Source organism: Plectropomus leopardus, chromosome 13, assembly GCF_026936395.1.
Source record: "Plectropomus leopardus strain MGB_pleo_1.0 chromosome 13, ASM2693639v1, whole genome shotgun sequence".
NCBI classification, from domain to species: domain Eukaryota; kingdom Metazoa; phylum Chordata; class Actinopteri; order Perciformes; family Serranidae; genus Plectropomus; species Plectropomus leopardus.
Genome location: NC_142188.1, coordinates 18,157,243 through 18,176,281, shown reverse-complemented (window position 1 = coordinate 18,176,281; position 19,039 = coordinate 18,157,243). Strand labels below are relative to the sequence as shown.

General features: G+C 41.0%; 3 protein-coding genes across 11 annotated transcripts in view; 2 read left to right on the top strand and 1 right to left on the bottom strand.

The window, feature by feature from the left end:
* LOC121954434 (A-type potassium channel modulatory protein KCNIP2) overlaps positions 1 to 9,552 on the top strand; it is a 115,334-nt gene extending 105,782 nt beyond the window's left edge. For 5 of the 6 annotated variants that reach the window (XM_088086489.1, XM_088086488.1, XM_088086487.1 and 2 more), the window contains exons 2-8: positions 2,970 to 3,094; positions 3,292 to 3,361; positions 3,785 to 3,855; positions 4,074 to 4,181; positions 6,713 to 6,817; positions 6,979 to 7,041; positions 7,355 to 9,552. In XM_088086489.1, coding sequence (XP_087942615.1) covers positions 2,970 to 3,094; positions 3,292 to 3,361; positions 3,785 to 3,855; positions 4,074 to 4,181; positions 6,713 to 6,817; positions 6,979 to 7,041; positions 7,355 to 7,402 — 590 coding nt within the window. In that variant the 3' untranslated portion in view covers positions 7,403 to 9,552. Of the gene's footprint in view, positions 1 to 1,630; positions 1,730 to 2,969; positions 3,095 to 3,291; positions 3,362 to 3,784; positions 3,856 to 4,073; positions 4,182 to 6,712; positions 6,818 to 6,978; positions 7,042 to 7,354 lie in introns of all 6 variants that reach the window. The other variant, XM_042501932.2, reaches the window with a different exon arrangement.
* A 1-nt stretch (position 9,553) lies between these two features.
* cox15 (cytochrome c oxidase assembly factor COX15) lies at positions 9,554 to 13,922 on the bottom strand. The gene is made up of 9 exons (XM_042502387.2): positions 13,709 to 13,922; positions 12,446 to 12,633; positions 12,222 to 12,344; positions 11,940 to 12,126; positions 11,611 to 11,778; positions 11,391 to 11,472; positions 10,748 to 10,902; positions 10,516 to 10,629; positions 9,554 to 10,430 (listed from the first exon to the last, which is right to left on the bottom strand). Exons 1-9 carry the CDS (start codon positions 13,781 to 13,783, stop codon positions 10,299 to 10,301), a joined length of 1,224 nt encoding a protein of 407 aa, XP_042358321.1. The 5' UTR covers positions 13,784 to 13,922; the 3' UTR covers positions 9,554 to 10,298.
* On the top strand, positions 13,118 to 19,039 carry cutc (cutC copper transporter homolog (E. coli)). 4 transcript variants are annotated; one of them, XM_088086490.1, is made up of 10 exons: positions 13,118 to 13,183; positions 13,267 to 13,340; positions 14,426 to 14,500; positions 15,238 to 15,297; positions 15,395 to 15,604; positions 16,863 to 16,898; positions 17,909 to 18,042; positions 18,174 to 18,201; positions 18,284 to 18,389; positions 18,509 to 19,039. In XM_088086490.1, the coding sequence occupies exons 3-10, from the start codon at positions 14,431 to 14,433 to the stop codon at positions 18,618 to 18,620; spliced, it is 756 nt and encodes a 251-aa protein (XP_087942616.1). In that variant the 5' UTR covers positions 13,118 to 13,183; positions 13,267 to 13,340; positions 14,426 to 14,430; the 3' UTR covers positions 18,621 to 19,039. The 4 variants fall into 4 exon arrangements, with proteins under 4 accessions (XP_087942616.1, XP_042358325.1, XP_042358323.1 ...); XM_042502391.2 differs by lacking the exon at positions 13,118 to 13,183 and having other exon boundaries at positions 13,197 to 13,340; XM_042502389.2 differs by lacking the exons at positions 13,118 to 13,183; positions 13,267 to 13,340 and adding an exon at positions 14,171 to 14,318.

The window sequence follows — 19,039 nt, the reverse complement described above, 5'->3', positions numbered from 1 at the left end:
GTAGCCGAGCTGGTAGCTAGCAGCTAATGATGCTAACAACAGCAACAAGTGCTGGGAGAGGCGTTATCAGTGGTAACTGCCGCAAGTGCACAATGCAGAGAGGTGGCAAATTTGCAGTGGGATACACACACGGGGTGTCACATGCACTCACATACATATGTTGCCAGACAGGCTACCACAACAACAAAGACGCTCAGATTACAACACATACAGAGGGAGCATGCCTTCATTATCTGCTCAGGATGCTAATTTATCTTCACACAGTGAATAGCTGTTTTGAAGCTGTATGAATGTTGTGGCTATCATATACAGAACCTTTAAGCACTGGTCACAAGGACATTTTTAAGTATTGTGTGGGCTAGGTGCTTTGTTTCTTGGATGTCTGCTGCTTATGGTCCATCATTTGGTCACTATCTTTTTGTAAAGCCCCCACCACACCTCAGTACTCTGGGGGTACACGCCCCGAAAAGTCCCGAGCACAGAAACTGGGAACAAAATCCGATATACAGGCAGAGGGCAGTCTCTGCAGAGATATACACCCCCACACACTCCTAGTGGGTCATAATAGATGATTAAAAGGGTACTTCTGTATGAGTCAATGCATTGGTTTTTATGAAAAGTAGATCTTGAGAAGTGTATGTTGATTCATTTTCTGAACCTTTGACAGATGGTTGAACTATTTGATGTTTCTGTGTTGTGAGCAGCTGTTGGGTCCATATGGAAAAAATTATATATACTTACACATGCACAGACCCCGGGGCAGAGGGCTAGGCCTGTGCTAACACGGTTGGATGAATTACTTTGGTATCCACTGGACAATGTGCTCTGCTTGTTGTGGCTTCAAATGACACCAGAGCCACAAGTTAGGAGAGTCCCTGAGGCTCCACGGAGCAAAGAGACAACCGGGGGACACGTCACAGAGGCTCGGCTGTCTGTTTTTGTACTGTGGTTCTGTTGGTTTTCACCACATCATGGCCTTCATCCCTCAGACCGCCTGGGTCCTGCTAAAAGGGGTGAGGGGACTGTTACCATGGAAACTGAGAGGAAGGAGTAAGTACATGGGTTCATGTGTGTGAAAGTGTTTTACATCGTCTATCTGATTTTCACTACGATTCTGTGAAGCAAAATAGGCATCATGAAGTTTGTTTTCGTAGACATGAACTGGTGCTCTGGTGTTGGATGTGATGAGCTCATTGACGAGTTGAGGCAGTTTCGCAGGATGTTTGTCTGGCAAGTGAAATTAAGTCTTTAAGCCGATTGTGAATTAAAACTGTTGATGTTTGACTAGTGTTTTGAATTGATTCTCTGCCGGTGTTCATACGGTTTGCTGAGTGTGGCATTGTGATACGAGAGCCAGTCTGATTCAGGAAACCTTGTTTTTCTTGGAGTCACTCTGTGCTGCTGTATTCTGGTAATATCTACTGTTTGAAGTGGCACTTGTGGTCTCCCATCGCTGAGCCAGGTCAGCAGGCAATTAGCAATTGACTTAACGGCATGAATCAGTCTGTTGTTGCATCTGTCCATTGCATGGAGTGTGTTTTTGGTTCTTACAGGCATGGGTGCATGTGTGTATGAAAACACAATTTGCAGACTTGTGTCTAACCTTTTGTGCTATGGTTGGTAATTACAGGTAACCCTTCTACCAGCCAAAGCAAAAAAACCATAAAGCAGCGATTCCTCAAGCTGCTGCCATGCTGCCAGCCCTCGGCTGCCCCCTCTATCAGTCAAAGCAAGTGCTCCTTTCCTCTCTATACATCTCTACTTTCTACCATAAGGCTGGACTCTTAAGTGAAGATTCATACAGACGCTTGTATGGATGCAGTCTTGTACACACAGCCACCAAAACAGTCAGTGAACACATAAAACAACATACAGTTTAACAACCCATAAACCTGAAACACTCTGGTACTCTTGCCGATAATAGGTCAGACCTGTTTTTACATTTTGTGATTCGAAACACGCCGTGTTCCCTTGGGCTCTGTGTGTGTGTGTGTGTGTGTGTGTGTGTGTGTGTGTGTGTGTGTGTGTGTGTGTTTGTCTGTGTGTGTGTGTGTGTGTGTTTGTCTGTGTGTCTGTGTGTGTACAGTTATTGACAGTTATTTTTTGGAGAAATAGATGGAATGATGAATGTGTGTGGATGTGTCTCCACACCTTTTTAAAACCACGTTCATTATTGTGTTACATTGTGAAACCTCTACCTCCCTCAGTATAGGGCTCTCCTCAGTGTGCTTAAACTCAAGTTTTCAGACAAGAAACTTAATCATTTTTTGAAGCTTTACAGACCGTTTTGTGCTTTGTGATCTGAAGTACTATAGTTGGTGCTGGAACAAAGATGTATGAAAAATGCTGGATCCAGTCACAGTTACCTCACAATTATGTATCCAAAACAGAGTGTCTCTTTACACCGAGGTGAGAGCAGTTACACTACAGCTATTTGATTCTTTACACCCATCTATTATGGATCCCACAGCGTGCTGTGCTTGACTAGTACTCATCATGCTGACGTGTAAAAGTTCGAAGCAGTTAAGATTAGGGTGAAGAGGTCATGGTTAGGGCTGTAAGTAACCAATCTTTGATATTCTCTGAAGCCCTTTTTACACAGAGATCATGCTTTAGGGCATGATGCTAAAAACACCCAAGTGTAAATACCCACATTGGCTATTCCACCATGGATCCCAGCTGACATTAGGAGGGGTACACCCTGGACAGGTCACCTGACTATCACAGGGCTTGGCTAAGGACACTGGGGTGCAAATAGCATCTGTTTTAATTCACTGAAATTAAATTAAAAATGATTTTTTTTAAATAAAGGATATTGCTGTACTCTGTGTATAAGACTTATACTGTATGATGAGATCAATGTCAGTTGGATGACTTCATTGAAATATGTTGGCTAGGTCATGGCTCTCTTGAGGGTTGATGAGGGTGCAGTGATAATAAATTTTAACACCTTTCTCTCCCTCATACAGACAGCGTGGAAGATGACTTTGAGTTATCCACTGTGTGTCATCGCCCTGAAAGCATGGACAAGCTGCAGGAGCAGACTAAGTTCACCAAGAAGGAGCTGCAAGTTCTCTACAGGGGCTTCAAAAATGTAGGTCTGGCTGAAGAAGAGAGTGATACGGCAGAAAATTAAAAAATAAATTAAAAAAACATCTGGTTCCAGTGACATCATCATGGGAGTTAAGAGCTGTAAAAGTCTGGCAAGGTGTAAAGTTCTCGCGCAATCCTTTTTATATTCTGTGCAAGGCTGGACCTAATGAGTTTTCTCTATTCACATTTGTATCCCAGGAGTGTCCAAGTGGTGTGGTGAATGAGGAGAACTTTAAGACCATTTACTCCCAGTTCTTTCCGCAGGGAGGTAAGTTGTCAACTCCTACGGCTTAAACTGAAGAGCTCCAACTGTGTCCATAATACTTTAATCTAAATCATTCTTTTTATTCATCATTCATTCATTTAATAGACTCCAGATAAAAATGTAAATAAAAGCATCCATTTAATTCTGTAGAGGTACACATGGAGCTTTTCATCATCTCAATGAAACGAGCCTAATTAACTCATTATAAATCTGCTCTGCCTAACTAACAGTCCATGCACTGCAAAGAAACGAAGTGATTTGTCATTTCATGATATTTAGGTTGATGAAATGTTAACCACTCGCCTCCAGTTGTATTTGAAATTATTCGTATATCTTGGCTATATTCAGCTGGCTGCTGAGCTGCTTAAAGACTGTGCGACATGTTTTGAGGGCACATGAGTTACCATGAGTCTCTAACTTTTGCAGATTCAAGTATGTATGCACATTTCCTGTTTGAAGCCTTCGACACTAACAAGAACGGCTCTGTTAGTTTCGAGGTGAGCTCTATTCTTATATCGGCTTCCTTTTTTAGAGATAAAAGCAATGTTACGTTCCAGTGAAATTTTCCACCACGCCTGTAGACACACAAATATTCATCCTCTCTAAGTATCTGCCCACAGAGATTAGTGCTGTGATGAAGATTTGACTTCATTTGCCATGTTAAGATTTCAGTAATGCCAAAAAAATATAGTAAACTGTTCCTCTTTTATCTCAGGACTTTGTATTTGGCCTGTCTATCATCCTGAGAGGGACCATAAATGACCGGTTAAACTGGGCATTTAACCTTTATGACCTGAACAAAGATGGCTGCATCACCAAAGAGGTAACACACACACACACACACACACACACACACACACACACACACACACACACACAGAATAATACACTGTTCTTACTTAAGCTTTTTCTGAATTATTTGCTGTAATAGCTTCTAAACAGGGCTGCAGCTGCTACTGACTATGTAATTTCCTTAGTATTTGGGGGGATGTGGAGGCACCATGTTTCTATATGTACATTTCAATTTTGCTTAAAATAAGGTGGAGGAATTGTCTGCAAGGATACTGATCACTGAATAAATCAGCTTTTTTTTTTAAATAAACAGCTAGTTTGTGAAATCTGTTAAAAGCATGCACTGAATGCCTGCTGGATAAACATTACATGGGCACAAATGGAGATTAAACCCAGCAAATGCTTGAATATTTCCATCATCAAAGGCTGGCTCATCATCTAAATTTTTTCGCATCAACAATGAGACAGCACCAGCTGTACTGGAGAAGCTTATCAAAAGCCTTGGAAGATGTTTTAACGCAAACCTCAAAGACAGCAAGCAGGTGGAACAACTCGGACAGGACGCAATCAGCGGCCTCAAGCAAATCAACAACACAGCTCTCCCAGAGAAGCTGCAGCCTTGGGGGTTTTAATTCAGTCTGCTGCTCCTACTCGAGTGGCCAGTTACCACCTACGAAGTCACTTTATCTCATGACAACCAGCTGGAGAGACTGACAAACTCACAAGTGAGGTAGTGGCTTGTTCTATGAGATGTCTCAGCAGTATAGGACTCTATGGGAAGTGAGCCCAATCACTGTCATTCTCTAGCCTGGTGGAGGAATACAAATAGGCCAAAGCAAGGCTGGACATGGCAAGAAATAGAGCAGCAGCAGTACTGGATGCTAAATCTGTCCTTTGACACCAGGATACAGTGCCCAACAAAGCAGAGGGGCTTTCGCTTGGGAGCAATGAAACCTACTTGGCAAAAGGCTACTCCAACTGAATGTCAGCACCTGGTGATGGCAGAGGTGTACCAAAAAGAAGCAATGAGGTTTGCCAAAGCTGTAACCCAAGCCAAGTAAGTCCTCTTGATGAGGATGCATTAAAAGGAGGAAAATCACACGGAGTAAGCTGTGGAGCATGGAGTCAGATAGGTTGAGCTGCAAAATCAGAAAAAATCATCAGTCTTTTTTTTCCCCAACAAACCTAAATCTCTGGCCAGGACAGAATCAAGCCTGCCCCCAGTGTGCAGTTCTAGCAGCCTTTAAGCAAATCTTGACTGGTTGTGAATCTAGCCTATTACAAGGCACATACACTGTGTGAAACAACCAAGTCCTGAAGTGTTGAGTGCAAGAGAGTAACCACCAACACCATGCCTATCAGTGCCCACACAACGTTCGCAAAACTACTATCCTTCATCCTGGAAGGAGAGAGAGTGAGAGCTAACCCCTCACCTCTCGACTAATGCCAATGCAGCCATAAACGGAAAAGTGTGTTGACCTAGGCTAGAGACTCAGCTCCCCTTCTGAAATCGGAACAACCAACCTGCAACTAGACCTTGTCCTCTGGATCAACTCCTGCCCTGCCGGCATTCCTTCAGCACTGAGCTGACGGTCCATTGGAAGAGTGCTGCGGACGAGGCATATTAATGGCAAGGATAAGATACTCCAACCTTGCAGCAGGAACAGAGGAGCGAGGCTGGAATGCAAAAGTGCGTCGAGTTGACATGCAGGCTTTATAGCCAGTTCCACTGCAAGGTTCCTGAGGAAAGTAGGAGTCTGAGGACAGGCCCACGGGAAGGCAATTAAAGAACTCGTCAATGCTGCTGAAAGTGGCAGTCACTGGCTGTGGCTGAAAAGAGGAGATGCTGTTTGGGCTGCCAAGTGACCATCGAACCATAAGACACAAACCCAGGTTTGATCAGCCTGCGATGTGCCCCAGAGTTCTTGTGATAAAACACTTTATAACTATTGAAACACCCAGTGGTGTTGAGGTTCCCAACTGAAGACGTGTCTAAATGCTAGTTATATCATGCAGAAAATTCAGGGACCCTAAAATGCAGTCCTACTAATCAATCTGTGGTATTCCCAGCTAGCAATGTATGGTTCTAAAAATGTTCTGAGAATGGTACAATGCAATCAATGCAATGTTTTAGTAACATTTTCAGTGGCAAGTTTTCTTTCAGCTCCCAGAACATTCTTCTTTAAGTTAGGTTGACATTCTCAAATAAAAAATGTTCATAAAAAATGGTCTGTAATCTCAAGCCTCGATAACACGTTCTGAATGTGACTTTGAAAACGTTCTTCCTTTGTTCTATTGTAACATTTTGGGAACATTTTTTATAAAAGAACAGTATATGATCTGTCACCTCATGATCACCAAAACACTCTCAGAATGTTGCAGTTCTAATGTTATGTCTTAGTTAGCATTTAATCTTTTGGGACATTATTTGAAATGATAGACATCCTTAGCAAGCTGTTGGACTCATGGCCTCTGCACTTGCACCTGTTTACGACCCAGCGTCAAAGTGATTCTTGATGTTGTCCAACAGTTTCTACATTCTCTGTTTTGTTCACTTTCCAGGAGATGTTGGACATCATGAGGTCCATCTATGACATGATGGGGAAGTATACATACCCCACTATGCAGGACGATGCTCCAAGAGAACATGTGGAGAGCTTCTTCCAGGTCGAACTTAGCAGTGTTTATTTTCTAGTAACCCTTCTTTTTATTGTTGAAAACCAAAAATATTACTTATAGAAATATTTTTAGATGGTAATGGACAAAATTATTGAACATTCAGTGGTTTTTCAGTGAGTAAATCTTTGCCTGCTACATTTTTCTTTCAGAAAATGGACCGGAATAAAGATGGCGTCGTCACTATAGAAGAATTCATCGAGTCGTGCAAAAAGGTGGGGCAGAAAAGTGGATTTTCAAGTCCTAGAGGAATACTTTAGCATTTAAATATACTTATTTGCATTCTTGCGGAGAGTCAGATGAGAAGATTGATACCACTTTTCTGTGCATTACGAATGCAGAGCCAGGAGCCCATAAGACCTCCTGGAAGGAGTGGTGCAGTGTCAATCCTCTCATCTTACCCTCGGCAGGAAAGCAAAATACTGCAATATGTCAAACTATATCTTTAATCCTCACTTTTCTTGTTTTGGATAACTTGGGTAAAACATAAGAATGCCTACTTATCCAGACCCCTTGTCTCTTTTCTAGGATGAGAACATAATGCAGTCCATGCAGCTGTTTGACAACGTCATCTAAGAATCTGGACCAGAGAGTACGCTGGCACCAGGGAAGGGAGTGAGTGTGTAAGAGGAAACAGGATAGAAAGCAGAGTTTGTGAATGTGTGTGTGTGTGTTTGTGTGTGTGTGGTCGTCTTCTGACTTGCAAGCTTGTGCTTGTGTGTCTGTTAAGAGCTGTGAGTCCTGAGGGCACCGAGAGGCCCTCTCCCTCTTCCTGGACCCCCAGTGACATTTCTATGAGCAACAATGGAGTTTCCCCGACTCCCTTCCTCATCATGCAGAACCTTAGTTTTACCCCAGAGGCACAGAAAAAGAAGGCAAGCAGCGGGCTCACAGGCACTGGCACACACAAGACCCCCCACCTGTTTTATTTATTACTATTACTGATGGAGGAACTGTCGCAGCCTGTGATGACTGAACTCAGAGGGAGGGAGTTTCTTCAAAACCTTGATCTAAGATCACTTTTACCCCTTTTCCCTGTGATGGCTAAGATTTGGATACGTGGTTCTTATCCTGCCTCTGTGCATGTGGGTAACACCTCCCCTGGAGCCGCTAGACTGCTTGCGCACCGGCCATAAAAATAGAAATGAATCTACCACCATCTTGTGGACGAGAAAGAAAGACACTCCCTGAGGAAACATCTGCCGAATCGGAGATCCAAGCGAACACGTTTCACAGATGGAGGTTCGAACGTGTTGTTTTCCACGAGGAACTGATTACAATATCGCATGATGATGTCACTAATATCCAATTATGTATTTACAGAGATACTCCAAAGTCTGCTTGTCTGTCTGCTGTTCCTAGTCATTCACAGGTGCCTCACCCTTTGTGTACGTGTGTGTGCATGTGTAACAGAGAGAGATGTGATCCATCTTACCTATGTAAGACTCAGTGGGCCGACACCCACCTCCATTCATGGGATTCTGGTAGAATAATTCAGAGCCTTCCAAACTATTACAGTCTTAGCTGTAGGTGTCTATTGACTGTTGTACATTGTCTAGCACTCCCAATGATGTGCTATTAGGCAGTACAACGTGGGGAATGCACTATATAGTTGATGAGCGGTTTTCACCATCCCAGCTTCTCTCAACACAGGACTCGCATACCATTGTTGTACTAGTCTACTAATACGCATTCAAAGGGACTTTATTAGACTGCAGATCGTATTTGTGAACTTCTTGTAATGGGAAATGTCATGTGGTTGTAGCAGGTTCTACCACACAAATTTTTAAATCCCGTATTGCGTTAAATTAGGCTCATTCAATTTCAAAGAGGCATAGTGTGTGTGTGTGTGTGTGTGTGTACTGTTAGTGAGAGACATGATTTAATATTTTCTTTTAAATGTCCGCCTCATTCCGTATATTCTCCCTCTTTCTGTAACACCAAAGAGAAGATATAAATTAAAGAGGTACATAAAGACACTCTAAGTTAAGACATGCAACCCACCTGTGGGTGAAGAGAGAGGGAGATGCCGTGTAAAAAGTGGAAGCAAGGGGCAATCAGAGATTGAAAGAAAAAAGAAAAGGATGGAATTGGGTGAAGTGGTGATGTGGTTTATCTGCACTGTGTCCAGTCTGGAGTGTAGTTACAGGTTGTAAACCCATGTCATTAGAAAGACATCATTTGCAACCACTGATTAATTAGCTTCTTTTCAAACGACAGTAGTACTCTTAAATCAAAGATGGTGTAAGTAACAGAGACACTCAAGCTATAATTAAATAGGCTATAGTGTCTTTTGAGTGCAAAGAGACTGATATGGAATAGCAATAATGTTCTCCACCGCGTATCAGCGCCTTCCCATTTATCCAGCCTCTCAATCCTCTCAGAGCACAGTATACGGGTGCACTAATGCCCTGATGAAAATATGCACTTCCAACCCTGCAATTTTTTCATTTCTGCTTTTTTAAAATGTATTATTTGTGGGGGGAAAAGTGGTTTGGCTCTGATTGTTCCTTGCTGATAGTTTTTAACTTCCATTCCTGACCACACGTAAAACCTGTCAATACCCGCATGTACTGTGTCTAGAACAATGAAAACTACTAACCCGTTGTACTGACTGTCTAGTTAGCTAGCCTCAACTGGTTGCATTACGTATTCAAAATGTGTATATTTTGTACAGAGACAATAAAAATCACAGTTACTATGCAAAAATGGACTGGAGTTTGAATATTAAGGACTGTACAGAATCGTCTTTAATAAAATAAGACATTTGTAAAGACAGTAAAAAGCAACAATCAAGATTCTGCATATTTTATACCTTATAACTCATCATCACAATGTCAGCAAGCAATAGTTCATAACTTAAATATACATAATTATACATATATTCCCAACAGCCACATCTGATTCGTCTAATATGCAGTGTCTGACCAGACAAAAGGCAATGAGTGGCCACTTCATAACCAAATTTTCAGTCAAAATATTCTTTACACATGAACAAAAACAGTCAGTCTACTTACAGCTACTCCTGCAGAATTCTGGCTGCACACCAAATATGTACCCTTTATTGAAATCATGTGACTGTGTCATTAAAGCTGGATAGACATCAAATATTTGCTGCTTGTTTTTGATTTTGGATGTCTTTGTTTAATTTCTTGCAAAATAACCCTTTAGATCAAGTACTTACATTTATCGTTCGATCAATTCTGCATTGACAGCCTTGATGCACTCTTAAAGTTTTTATCAACACATCAAACAACACTCCGGCTTCAATAAGACTGTGATTAAACACAGCAGCATCACAGGAGAGATGCTTCGGCATATCCATAATAGTCCACTGTCACCTGATAAATTTCTCTGTTTTTAACGTCTTCACTTTTCTCTCCGTAGACCTCGTTCTCAATGACACTGCTAGGTCTTAGAGGCTTGAGGTGTGGCTAATAGGGATTGGATTTGTCCATAAATAAGCATGAATTTATTTGGGCATCTTGCGGAGCTCTGCCAGTACCCAAATTGCCAGTGAGAGAAGAGCCACAGAGCCAGACTGGTGAGTGGCTGCCAGTGGTGTGGGAACATACAGTAACAAGGTGCTGATACCGAGGGCAACCTGAAGAGTACAAACACAAAGAGTTTAGTTACACTGAGGAGAAGAAGACTGAGTTAAGATGTTTCTGCATGGGCTGGAAACTTACCTGTCCATAGGCCATTGCTGCGAGGACGCTGATGGCGATCTTCGCCCTCCTGGGCAGCAGCATTCTCCTTGAGAACAGATAGAGGCCTGTAATCGCGGTCAAAGAAGAAATGGCCTAAAAGAAAATAAATACAGGAGACCATTAACAACCAGTAAATGGGACCAGATAAGTGAACACATTTTTGTTGAAATGTTGCCCACAAGATTGTTTCCGTTTAGAAAAAAGACTATACCAAAATTCTGTGGTCAAACTGCACTGTTGTGGGATTCTCAAAGACGTTTTTGAGGGCAGGAGAGAAAGCCAGAAGATCATCTGGGATCCATCGCTCTCCCATCTTCGGGAAGGAGTTGTACACCAGCCCAGCATCCAAACCAGCGACAAAAGCACCTGTGAAAGCATTTGTCAAATATTCACAAATAGATTTTCATATATGGACCACATTTTTATCTATATTATCTTAACGGGCTGAGTCCATCAAACGCTTTTTCCCCGAGGCCTGCATATGTTTTAAATTCTTTGCGATGGGAGCACCGTGTATTTATGCTGTGCTACAAATGTCAGCAGGTTTGGCTTTTTTTCTGAAAAAACAAACAAAACAAAAAATGAAAAACACTGCGTCTCTCCAAGTGCTCTCAAATGCTTCCAACTGAATGTTTCCTGAGTAAATGCTTTAGTGGACATGGCCCCTAACAGTCTGCAATATTAGATTCCACACAGTAACGTTTAATGTCCAAGCTAAGGATCTATTTGCATCCTTAAAGAAGCCTGAAGTGGAAAGTACTCCTGACAATATACATTTGTTTCTATCGATCTTTAGAGAGTGCATTCACATATTTGTGTTTGTGATGCTGCAATCATAAAAGAACAAATGGTACCTGAAAGAGCAGTGAGGAAGACGAGTCCACCAGTGCCCTTGGCAAACCTCCTAAGCTGCATAAGACGTTTGGTTTCTGCCAGCTGAGAGAGAGGTGACATCATGAATAGAAAAACAAAAACTTGACATTCCCCCAAACGGACCAAGGTTAAACTGTATAACTTTATATGTGTACTGATATTATCATGAGTGGCCTACAGAAAAAAAAACTGCCTCTGTACCTTGTGTGCAGGCAACAGCAGACTGAGCCCCGTCCACAAACTGGCGCAGTACAGCAACAAGGCAGAACCAAGGTGAGCACTCAGACGATACTGGCTGACCCGGGGGATGTCATAAGACTCAGGCTTCTCCTCCAGACCACTTTTTACCATGTACCACCCCAGGAGGCCCTGAGAGGAACCACAAAATGTGTTTGACATTAATTACATATCCACACAACTTGACTACTAATGGCACTTTGGGCACAATGTTGTATTTGTTGTATTTGTTGACCAGTAAGGATGAACTTACTATGATCCTCTCCCATCAAAACAGCTTTACTGAGTCTTACCTGGAAGAAGACAAATCCGCAAAGCCCGAGCACTCTTCCCTTCATGGAGCGAGTGAAGTATCCTTTCCTCCAGAAATAGATGGTGGGGAGGATGTACCCAAGTCCAACCAACCTTCCCCACATGCGATGACCCCACTCCATGTAGAAGATAAACTTAAACTCTGGCAGAGTCATGTCATGGTTCATTCTGGGAAAATATAATGACAACAGAACATCTTTAGACTAAACCCCCACCGTCACTGCGTCTTGATGAGGATATAAACAGAAAAGATGGCGCCTTACATTTTGAATTCTGGAAACTGCTGGTACTTGGAAAATTCAGCCTCCCACTCTGCTTGTGTCTGCGGTGGCTTCATTTCTCTGACCAGATGCCAGTCAACCATGGAGAGCCCAGATTCTGTTAACCTGATTGAAACAAATGCACATATACAGTCAGTACCTATCAACACGATTTCAGTGAACAGTGACAATTATATACAAAGACACATAACTTATGTCACGCTTACCTTGTGACACCGCCCAGGACAATAGCCCCAACCACCAGCCCGCTGCAGCCAAGTAACCAGCGTCCTACTATGCGATTTGTGGCTGCGTTGGGGACGGTAGCTGCTGCTGGGGCAGAGGAGGCCCCCGCCTCTGCTGTGATGGTGCTCTGACCTCTCTTCACAAGCCATTGTCGTAGTTGTGGACTCCGCTGATGTTGTAAGTAAAGAAGAGGTGATTTAAAAAATAAAAAAACAAAAAATACTGTGCAACAACTTTGTAATCTATATCCCTAAACACTGTCAAATGTACTTTGTCAATAAAAAATGTATATACAGAAAGAGTAGGGCTTAAGCTAATGATCATTTTGACTGTTTATTAATCAGATGATTATTTTCTCAATTAATTGACAGTTGATTGGTCTGAGCAGAAGCAAATAAAGTGGAAAATGCTCCCATTTATTTTCTCTTTATAAATGACTCAAATTGGTACTTAATTTTGTAGTTGACAACTAATGGATAGCTTTTGCATCTCTACCTAAAAAGTCCTAATTCAACAGCATACAATAATAGTTTGAGAGTTTATGACTCGTTCCTGTTTCATGACCATGCCCGTGTACACGAATCAGGTTCATAAATAGGTGTTTTTTACCACTTTTCTGTGGAGGAAGTTGTCTGACCTGCACAAAGCTCCGACCTCAACCACGCCTAACATCTCTCACTGAGACTGATCTCCATGCTATAAGGAGATAATGATCACATGTGTGTGTTTTATTTTGGTGCCCACGTACGTTTGGCCAAGCAACACTTGATTAACCTATATGACACCTTCTCTCTCCTACTAGCTTTCTTCAGACACGTTTACTTTGTATCGATCACCAGTTAGCAGATTCAGGACCTCTGGACAAAAGGATTACAGGTTTGTTGGTTTGATGTCTGTGGTCTTTGGGGGATTGTAGTTATTGCAAATCACAATCTTAACGTTACATATAGGTTATTACGAAATTCACAATATCAGTTCATTCATAAATTCGGCATTTTTTTTTTTTAGCTCTACCCGTTGGCTGATAGCCACGTTACGTTATATACTCTTACCAACTTAAACAAACGTTGAAAACAACACCTTACGTTAAAAGAGAAACAAGAGAGCTGTATGATGTGCTAGCTTTTCGAAAATGCCAGATTTATCATGTAATAACTGCATTACTTGCGGTGCAGTGTCTGACCTTTTCGTGCTTTTCTAGCTAGTTAGATAATGTTAGCAGCTAACGTTAGCTACATACTCACACTGCTGTGCTGAAATCCTTTGCCTGCATTTCTGCATCCGCAGAAAATGCTTGTCCGTACTGAAGCGAGTAACATGTTTATCACCTGAGCTCTGTCTCGCAGTTTTGCTGTTTATGCTGAAGCTGAGGTTGAGCTGTACGTTAGCTGACTGTTAGCTTACACAACCATGTTTCCTAACACACAGTTCAACTTTGACCCCGTGACGTCACAACAGTGACAAGTAAATTACGATATTTTCTTTTCTTATTATTTAACATACAATACGAGACCGACACACATAGCATCATTATTTATTATTGATTATTTTCATCATTGTATTATCAGAAAACGGGAAGTCTCGGTAGTTGGTGCATGTTGTGTTGCTTAGCGTATTCCACACGGGCGGTCACCTTGCGTCCTCAAGCAGCAGTAGTGCTGCGCAACCCGGGTAGCACCGCCCACCCACCAGACCCTGTGTTTAAAATTCAACTATCCGGGAAACGCTGATCCACTGTTGTGGCTGGGTGTAGCAGCTGAAGTTAATCAGACACCCAACAACATGTACTGACTTCGTATCGATTCCCAATCGACCGATAAGGTCCCATGAACCGTTAGGAAGTGGACTGCACAGGTAATTGTGGAAGTTACAATTTTTAGCTCATGATTTGTGGACGTTTTAGCCAACGCGTTCACAATGAATCAGTTTCTGATCCTGTCTGTTTGTGTCTCACTGTGCAGACTGGATGGCAGAGAGTTTGGTAATGGAGGTGTGCGTGGACTCTGTGGAGTCTGCTATCAATGCTGAGCGAGGAGGTTGGTAATGTGTAACGTTTCTCAATACTGTTGTGCTTCTTCTAGTAAACCCACAATGACCTACTTGCTAAAGAGCTAATGCAGGCAGGTGTAGTGAGGAAAGTTTGCAGTCCATCAGACACGCTGCCGTGTTTGTTGTGTTAAAAAGGTATGCAGCGTCATTTCTCAGAGGTCATAGGCCATAAAGCTGCAGATAATGTTAGGTGCAGTCTGATATTCACATATGTACATATTCGTATTATATATATATATATATATACTGTATAACATGCTGTGCAATATCCTACTGTGCAATATCTTAATCAATAATAATCATAGGGTATATGTCTATATTTTCACACTAAATACACCACACACCATGTGTGTATTTCACTTATCTGGGCAACTATCGATCATGTACATTAGGGGTCGACAGACTATCAGCCTGAACGATTACTGGGGCTGATATTTGGCATTTTATCTGTATCTGTGTTTTATTTTAATGATTGCCGATAAAAATTAATTAATTAAAAAGTGCAAAGAAAGTGTCAGCATGGGAGGAACTCCAGGGAGCTATTTTTATTTTGTCATTTCTTATTAAAATTTTTACTTGACAGAATGGAACAAAAGTTGCTGGGAACTTGCTGCATTAGATGTTGAACATTTTGGTTGTGATTAAACATTTGCTAAAGGCAAATTAATAAAATATTTAGATTAATAAAGTCTTATATTATCTTATTATTTGTTTCCTCTTCAAGGGGCAGGTCGACTTGAACTGTGCTCAAGTCTTCTGGAGGGGGGGCTCACTCCCAGTCAAGGTGAGCTCAGATCTCTATGGATACACAGCCCTAAACTCTCCAGCTCCAGGCACACACAAAAAAATCACATACGCGCCCATTATTTGCTTTGCTACAGGTTTGCTGCACATAGTGAAGCAGTATGTCAAAATTCCAGTCTACGTGATGATACGACCTCGTGGGGGGGACTTCCTGTACTCAGACCAGGAAGTGGAGGTGATGAGGAAGGACATAGAACTGATGAAGAGCCACGGAGCCGATGGACTAGTGCTGGGAGCTCTGACAGAGGACGGACGAGTGGACGCAGAGCTCTGCATGGAGTTACTGGGTATTGTCTTCCTGTTTACTTCTCTTATCTGTATGAGCACACAAGGCACTAAATAACAACAAAGTACAGTTTCACAGAATCACAAAGAAAACATTTCAAAAGTTCCAGTATACAAAACAGAAATATTCGATGATTGGAGGTTATAATGTACGCTCTCGCTAAGCTTCCTTGTTCTTTCTTGAACTCAAAACAAAACCCTCCTCAATGAAATGCCATTTCAAAATATTACCTTAACACACACAAACGAAATCAGTATTTCTTATGTTTTTTTCAGTTAATAGAGCATTAAACATGTGTCAATATAGTCTAAACAACATTGTCCTTAACATCACCTGTTGACATTTTGACATGTCCTTGTAGTAAAGGCAGATTAATAACTGATAGTAATAAGTACAGTTACATGTACATGAATAACATGCTTACGAGGCTTATTCTGGTTATGATCATATTCAGGATATGGTGTTTACATGAGCACAGAGAAATCTGTTATCATATTCTGCGCATACATCCCAGTTTCTGTCGGACTACTCCGGTCAGCATGTTTCCATGCTCCACACACATAAACGGAATTCCTCCAAAACTCGATCATTAACAGGTTATTATTGTACATGTAAACACACTCAATGATAAAGTGCTTGTTGGTTTACTCGAACCCTTAAATTGAATCTGGCATTTATGTTAGTAACACTTGTGCTTTTTCTGCTGTGACGAGTAAAAATGTTTTCAGTGAAAATGTGTTCTTGTTATATATCTGCCCTCCTTAATTGCCAGGGGAAAGGTACACAGAAATCTTTGCCATCTTTCTAGATTATGTACAATATACAGTGTATTAGAAGTGTCCTTTGTTTTATTCCAGATGTCACCCTTACATTGTTTCTTGTAAGTTATCAACAATTTTGCTTGACTATGACTTGTTCCTAGAAATAAAATACAAGTCAGAAAGAGAAAATACTGTACAAATAATCAAATAATCCACAGCAAAGATATTATTTTTGGCTTTGTATTGGCAGTGACTCACAATACACAGTATTAAGTAAAGTAAATGTTTCAATTTGAATGAAACAAAGCAGTGAACAACTGGCCATAGAGAATGTATAAGTTCACAAAACATCACTTTTAAACTGCAACTTTGCAACACACATATATATATGTATATATATATATATATATATATATATATATATGTATGCAAACATATTTTGTTCAAGGTTTTGTATTGTTTAATACATTTTTCTGATTGTCACTTTCTGCTCACCAGCTGCTGCTCGACCTTTGCCCGTCACCTTTCACCGAGGTAACAACCTTCTCCTCAGGAGGAATACTTTAACCCCCAAATGACCGCTTGTAAATCAGTTACTCACCCTGATACACTGAATTTTTGAAGAAAACTTTGTTTTTCTCTTATGCCTCCAATAAATGAAGAATTCCAAAACAGAGGAAATTCTTGATGAATTGAAGTGGTAGGGGATCACTTTTAACAAAAGGAAAACTATTAAAACATCTGTTTACAAACTCTCACACAAGAATTGCAGTATAATCTAAGTATCATTTATCCAGTAACAATAGGAAGCAGCAAGAATGGAGGCATGTGAAAACTTTGTGGTAGTTGCTTCTTTTTTTCATATCTCAGATCTCTTATTCAGTTTCTCTTTCAAACTCAGTGCAGACTAATTTGGATTGATGTTTAAACGCTGTTTGGGCGGAAATGTGATCGGAGCTGGACCCAATAATGACCCGCAACTACCGCAGAGTCATTTGACCCAGCTGTGAATGATTGTAACTTTTTCCACTACACACAAAAGCCAGATGTTAGCAGGTGATAGTGGGTTTTTGCGCAGTGGGAAAATGGCTATTTAAAACAATTAAGCAAAAAACAGATATTTTAAAGTATTTTAAATAGTTAAGTTTTAGCAAAGCCGCATGTCACTGGATAAACGAGACTTGTGTGAGAGTTTGTAAACAGATTTTTTTAAAAACATACTTTTGCTGTTGTTAAAGGCGATCCTCTGTGACTTAAAATCATCAAGAATTTCCTGGATGTTTCTGGATTCTTCACTGTGGAGGCATGCAAGAAAAACAAAGCTTACTTCCCAAATTTAACATAACACAGGGTGAGTGACTGATACACAAATTGGGGGAAAGAGTGCTCCTTTAAATCAAATCTAGACATTTAAAATTTCATTCATGCTCGCAATTTGACCTGGAAAAAATACCAGTGGAATAAAAACCTTCTAGAGTGATTTCATCAGGGCCTCCAGAGACTTCTGAGCTCATATTATTAAATTGATATTGATCCTACTGCAGCTTTTGACATGGTTCATGACCCAACGATTGCTCTGGAGACTCTGGTGTCATTAGGGTTCCAGCGTGTATTAACAAGTGGCTGCGACAACTCTGCTTTGGAGGGACTCCCTCTCATCAAACGGCTCGTTGATCAAGTATGTATGAATTGTGTGTTTACGTACATGTTTGCATGCAATCATATGAAAACGTGGTTATGGCTGCTTAATAGTTGCAGCTTGTATTAATCCCTTCGTTCTTTTATCCACGCTTTTCTTTAACCTGACAGGCTAAAGGGAGAATTATTATCATGCCAGGTTAGTACTTTTACTTGTTTCTCTTGTATGCACTTATATATGGAGTTCTTTTAGTTGTTTAATTAAAATTATGTTAACACAGGAGGGGGTATCACAGAGAGGAACCTGCAGAGAATTTTAGAGGGGTCAGGGGCTCAAGAGTTTCACTGCTCAGCCCGCTCCGGTAAAGATTCTGCCATGAAGTTCAGGTATGTTTGAATCCAGCCTAAACTAAAAGGAGAGAGGCAACATGATTACATGCATTCAAAGATTTCTTGCAACTTTGTGCCATTTTTGTTGCTCTGTTTAATAATGTTTCCGTGTGCAGGAACACCTGTGTGACAATGGGAGCTACTTTCTCAGCACCTGAGTACGGCCTGAAGGTGGCAGATGTGAGCAAGGTTCGCACTCTTAATGCAATAGCCAGAAACACCTTGTGAATGGGTACTGGACAATCATGACAGACGACAAAACAGATACCTCAAAAGTGATGCATCCACATTTTTTTCACTAAAGCCCAGAAAAAGACAATTTAGATCTGCCACAAAGTGCTTTTTTGTCCTTTTTTTTTTTTTTTTAAAAAAATACTGATTTAACAGTCCTTGTAAAGTTAGAGCTCTGCAACCTTCTGGGATATGCAGTTAAAGTATCTCACAGTAGAGTGATGGAACCTGAATTTAAAACTCTTGTGTTTTTAAAACTAAGGAAAAGCAAGTTTTCAGAGCAGTATCTTTTCCAGTTGCCATATAGTTGACCTATATTTATTTACAGCAATACAGTGGAATATAACAAAGGGTTGTGAGCTTACAAGGACAGAAACATTGTGACAGAATTGAATTAAAGGACAAAATATGAACTA

Bases quoted from the DNA above. Each gene is read 5' to 3' on its own strand.
- cutc (XM_088086490.1), top strand. From the start codon at position 14,431: ATGGCAGAGAGTTTGGTAATGGAGGTGTGCGTGGACTCTGTGGAGTCT. The intron at 15,298-15,394 runs GTGAGCTCAGAT...GCTTTGCTACAG, and splicing joins GGGGCTCACTCCCAGTCAAG to GTTTGCTGCACATAGTGAAG. The intron at 18,043-18,173 runs GTATGTATGAAT...TTAACCTGACAG, and splicing joins TCAAACGGCTCGTTGATCAA to GCTAAAGGGAGAATTATTAT.
- cox15 (XM_042502387.2), bottom strand. From the start codon at position 13,783: ATGTTACTCGCTTCAGTACGGACAAGCATTTTCTGCGGATGCAGAAAT. The intron at 10,630-10,747 runs GTATAGTCTTTT...ATTTTCTTTTAG, and splicing joins AGTTTGACCACAGAATTTTG to GCCATTTCTTCTTTGACCGC. The intron at 10,431-10,515 runs GTAAGTTTCCAG...TGTACTCTTCAG, and splicing joins CAGCAATGGCCTATGGACAG to GTTGCCCTCGGTATCAGCAC.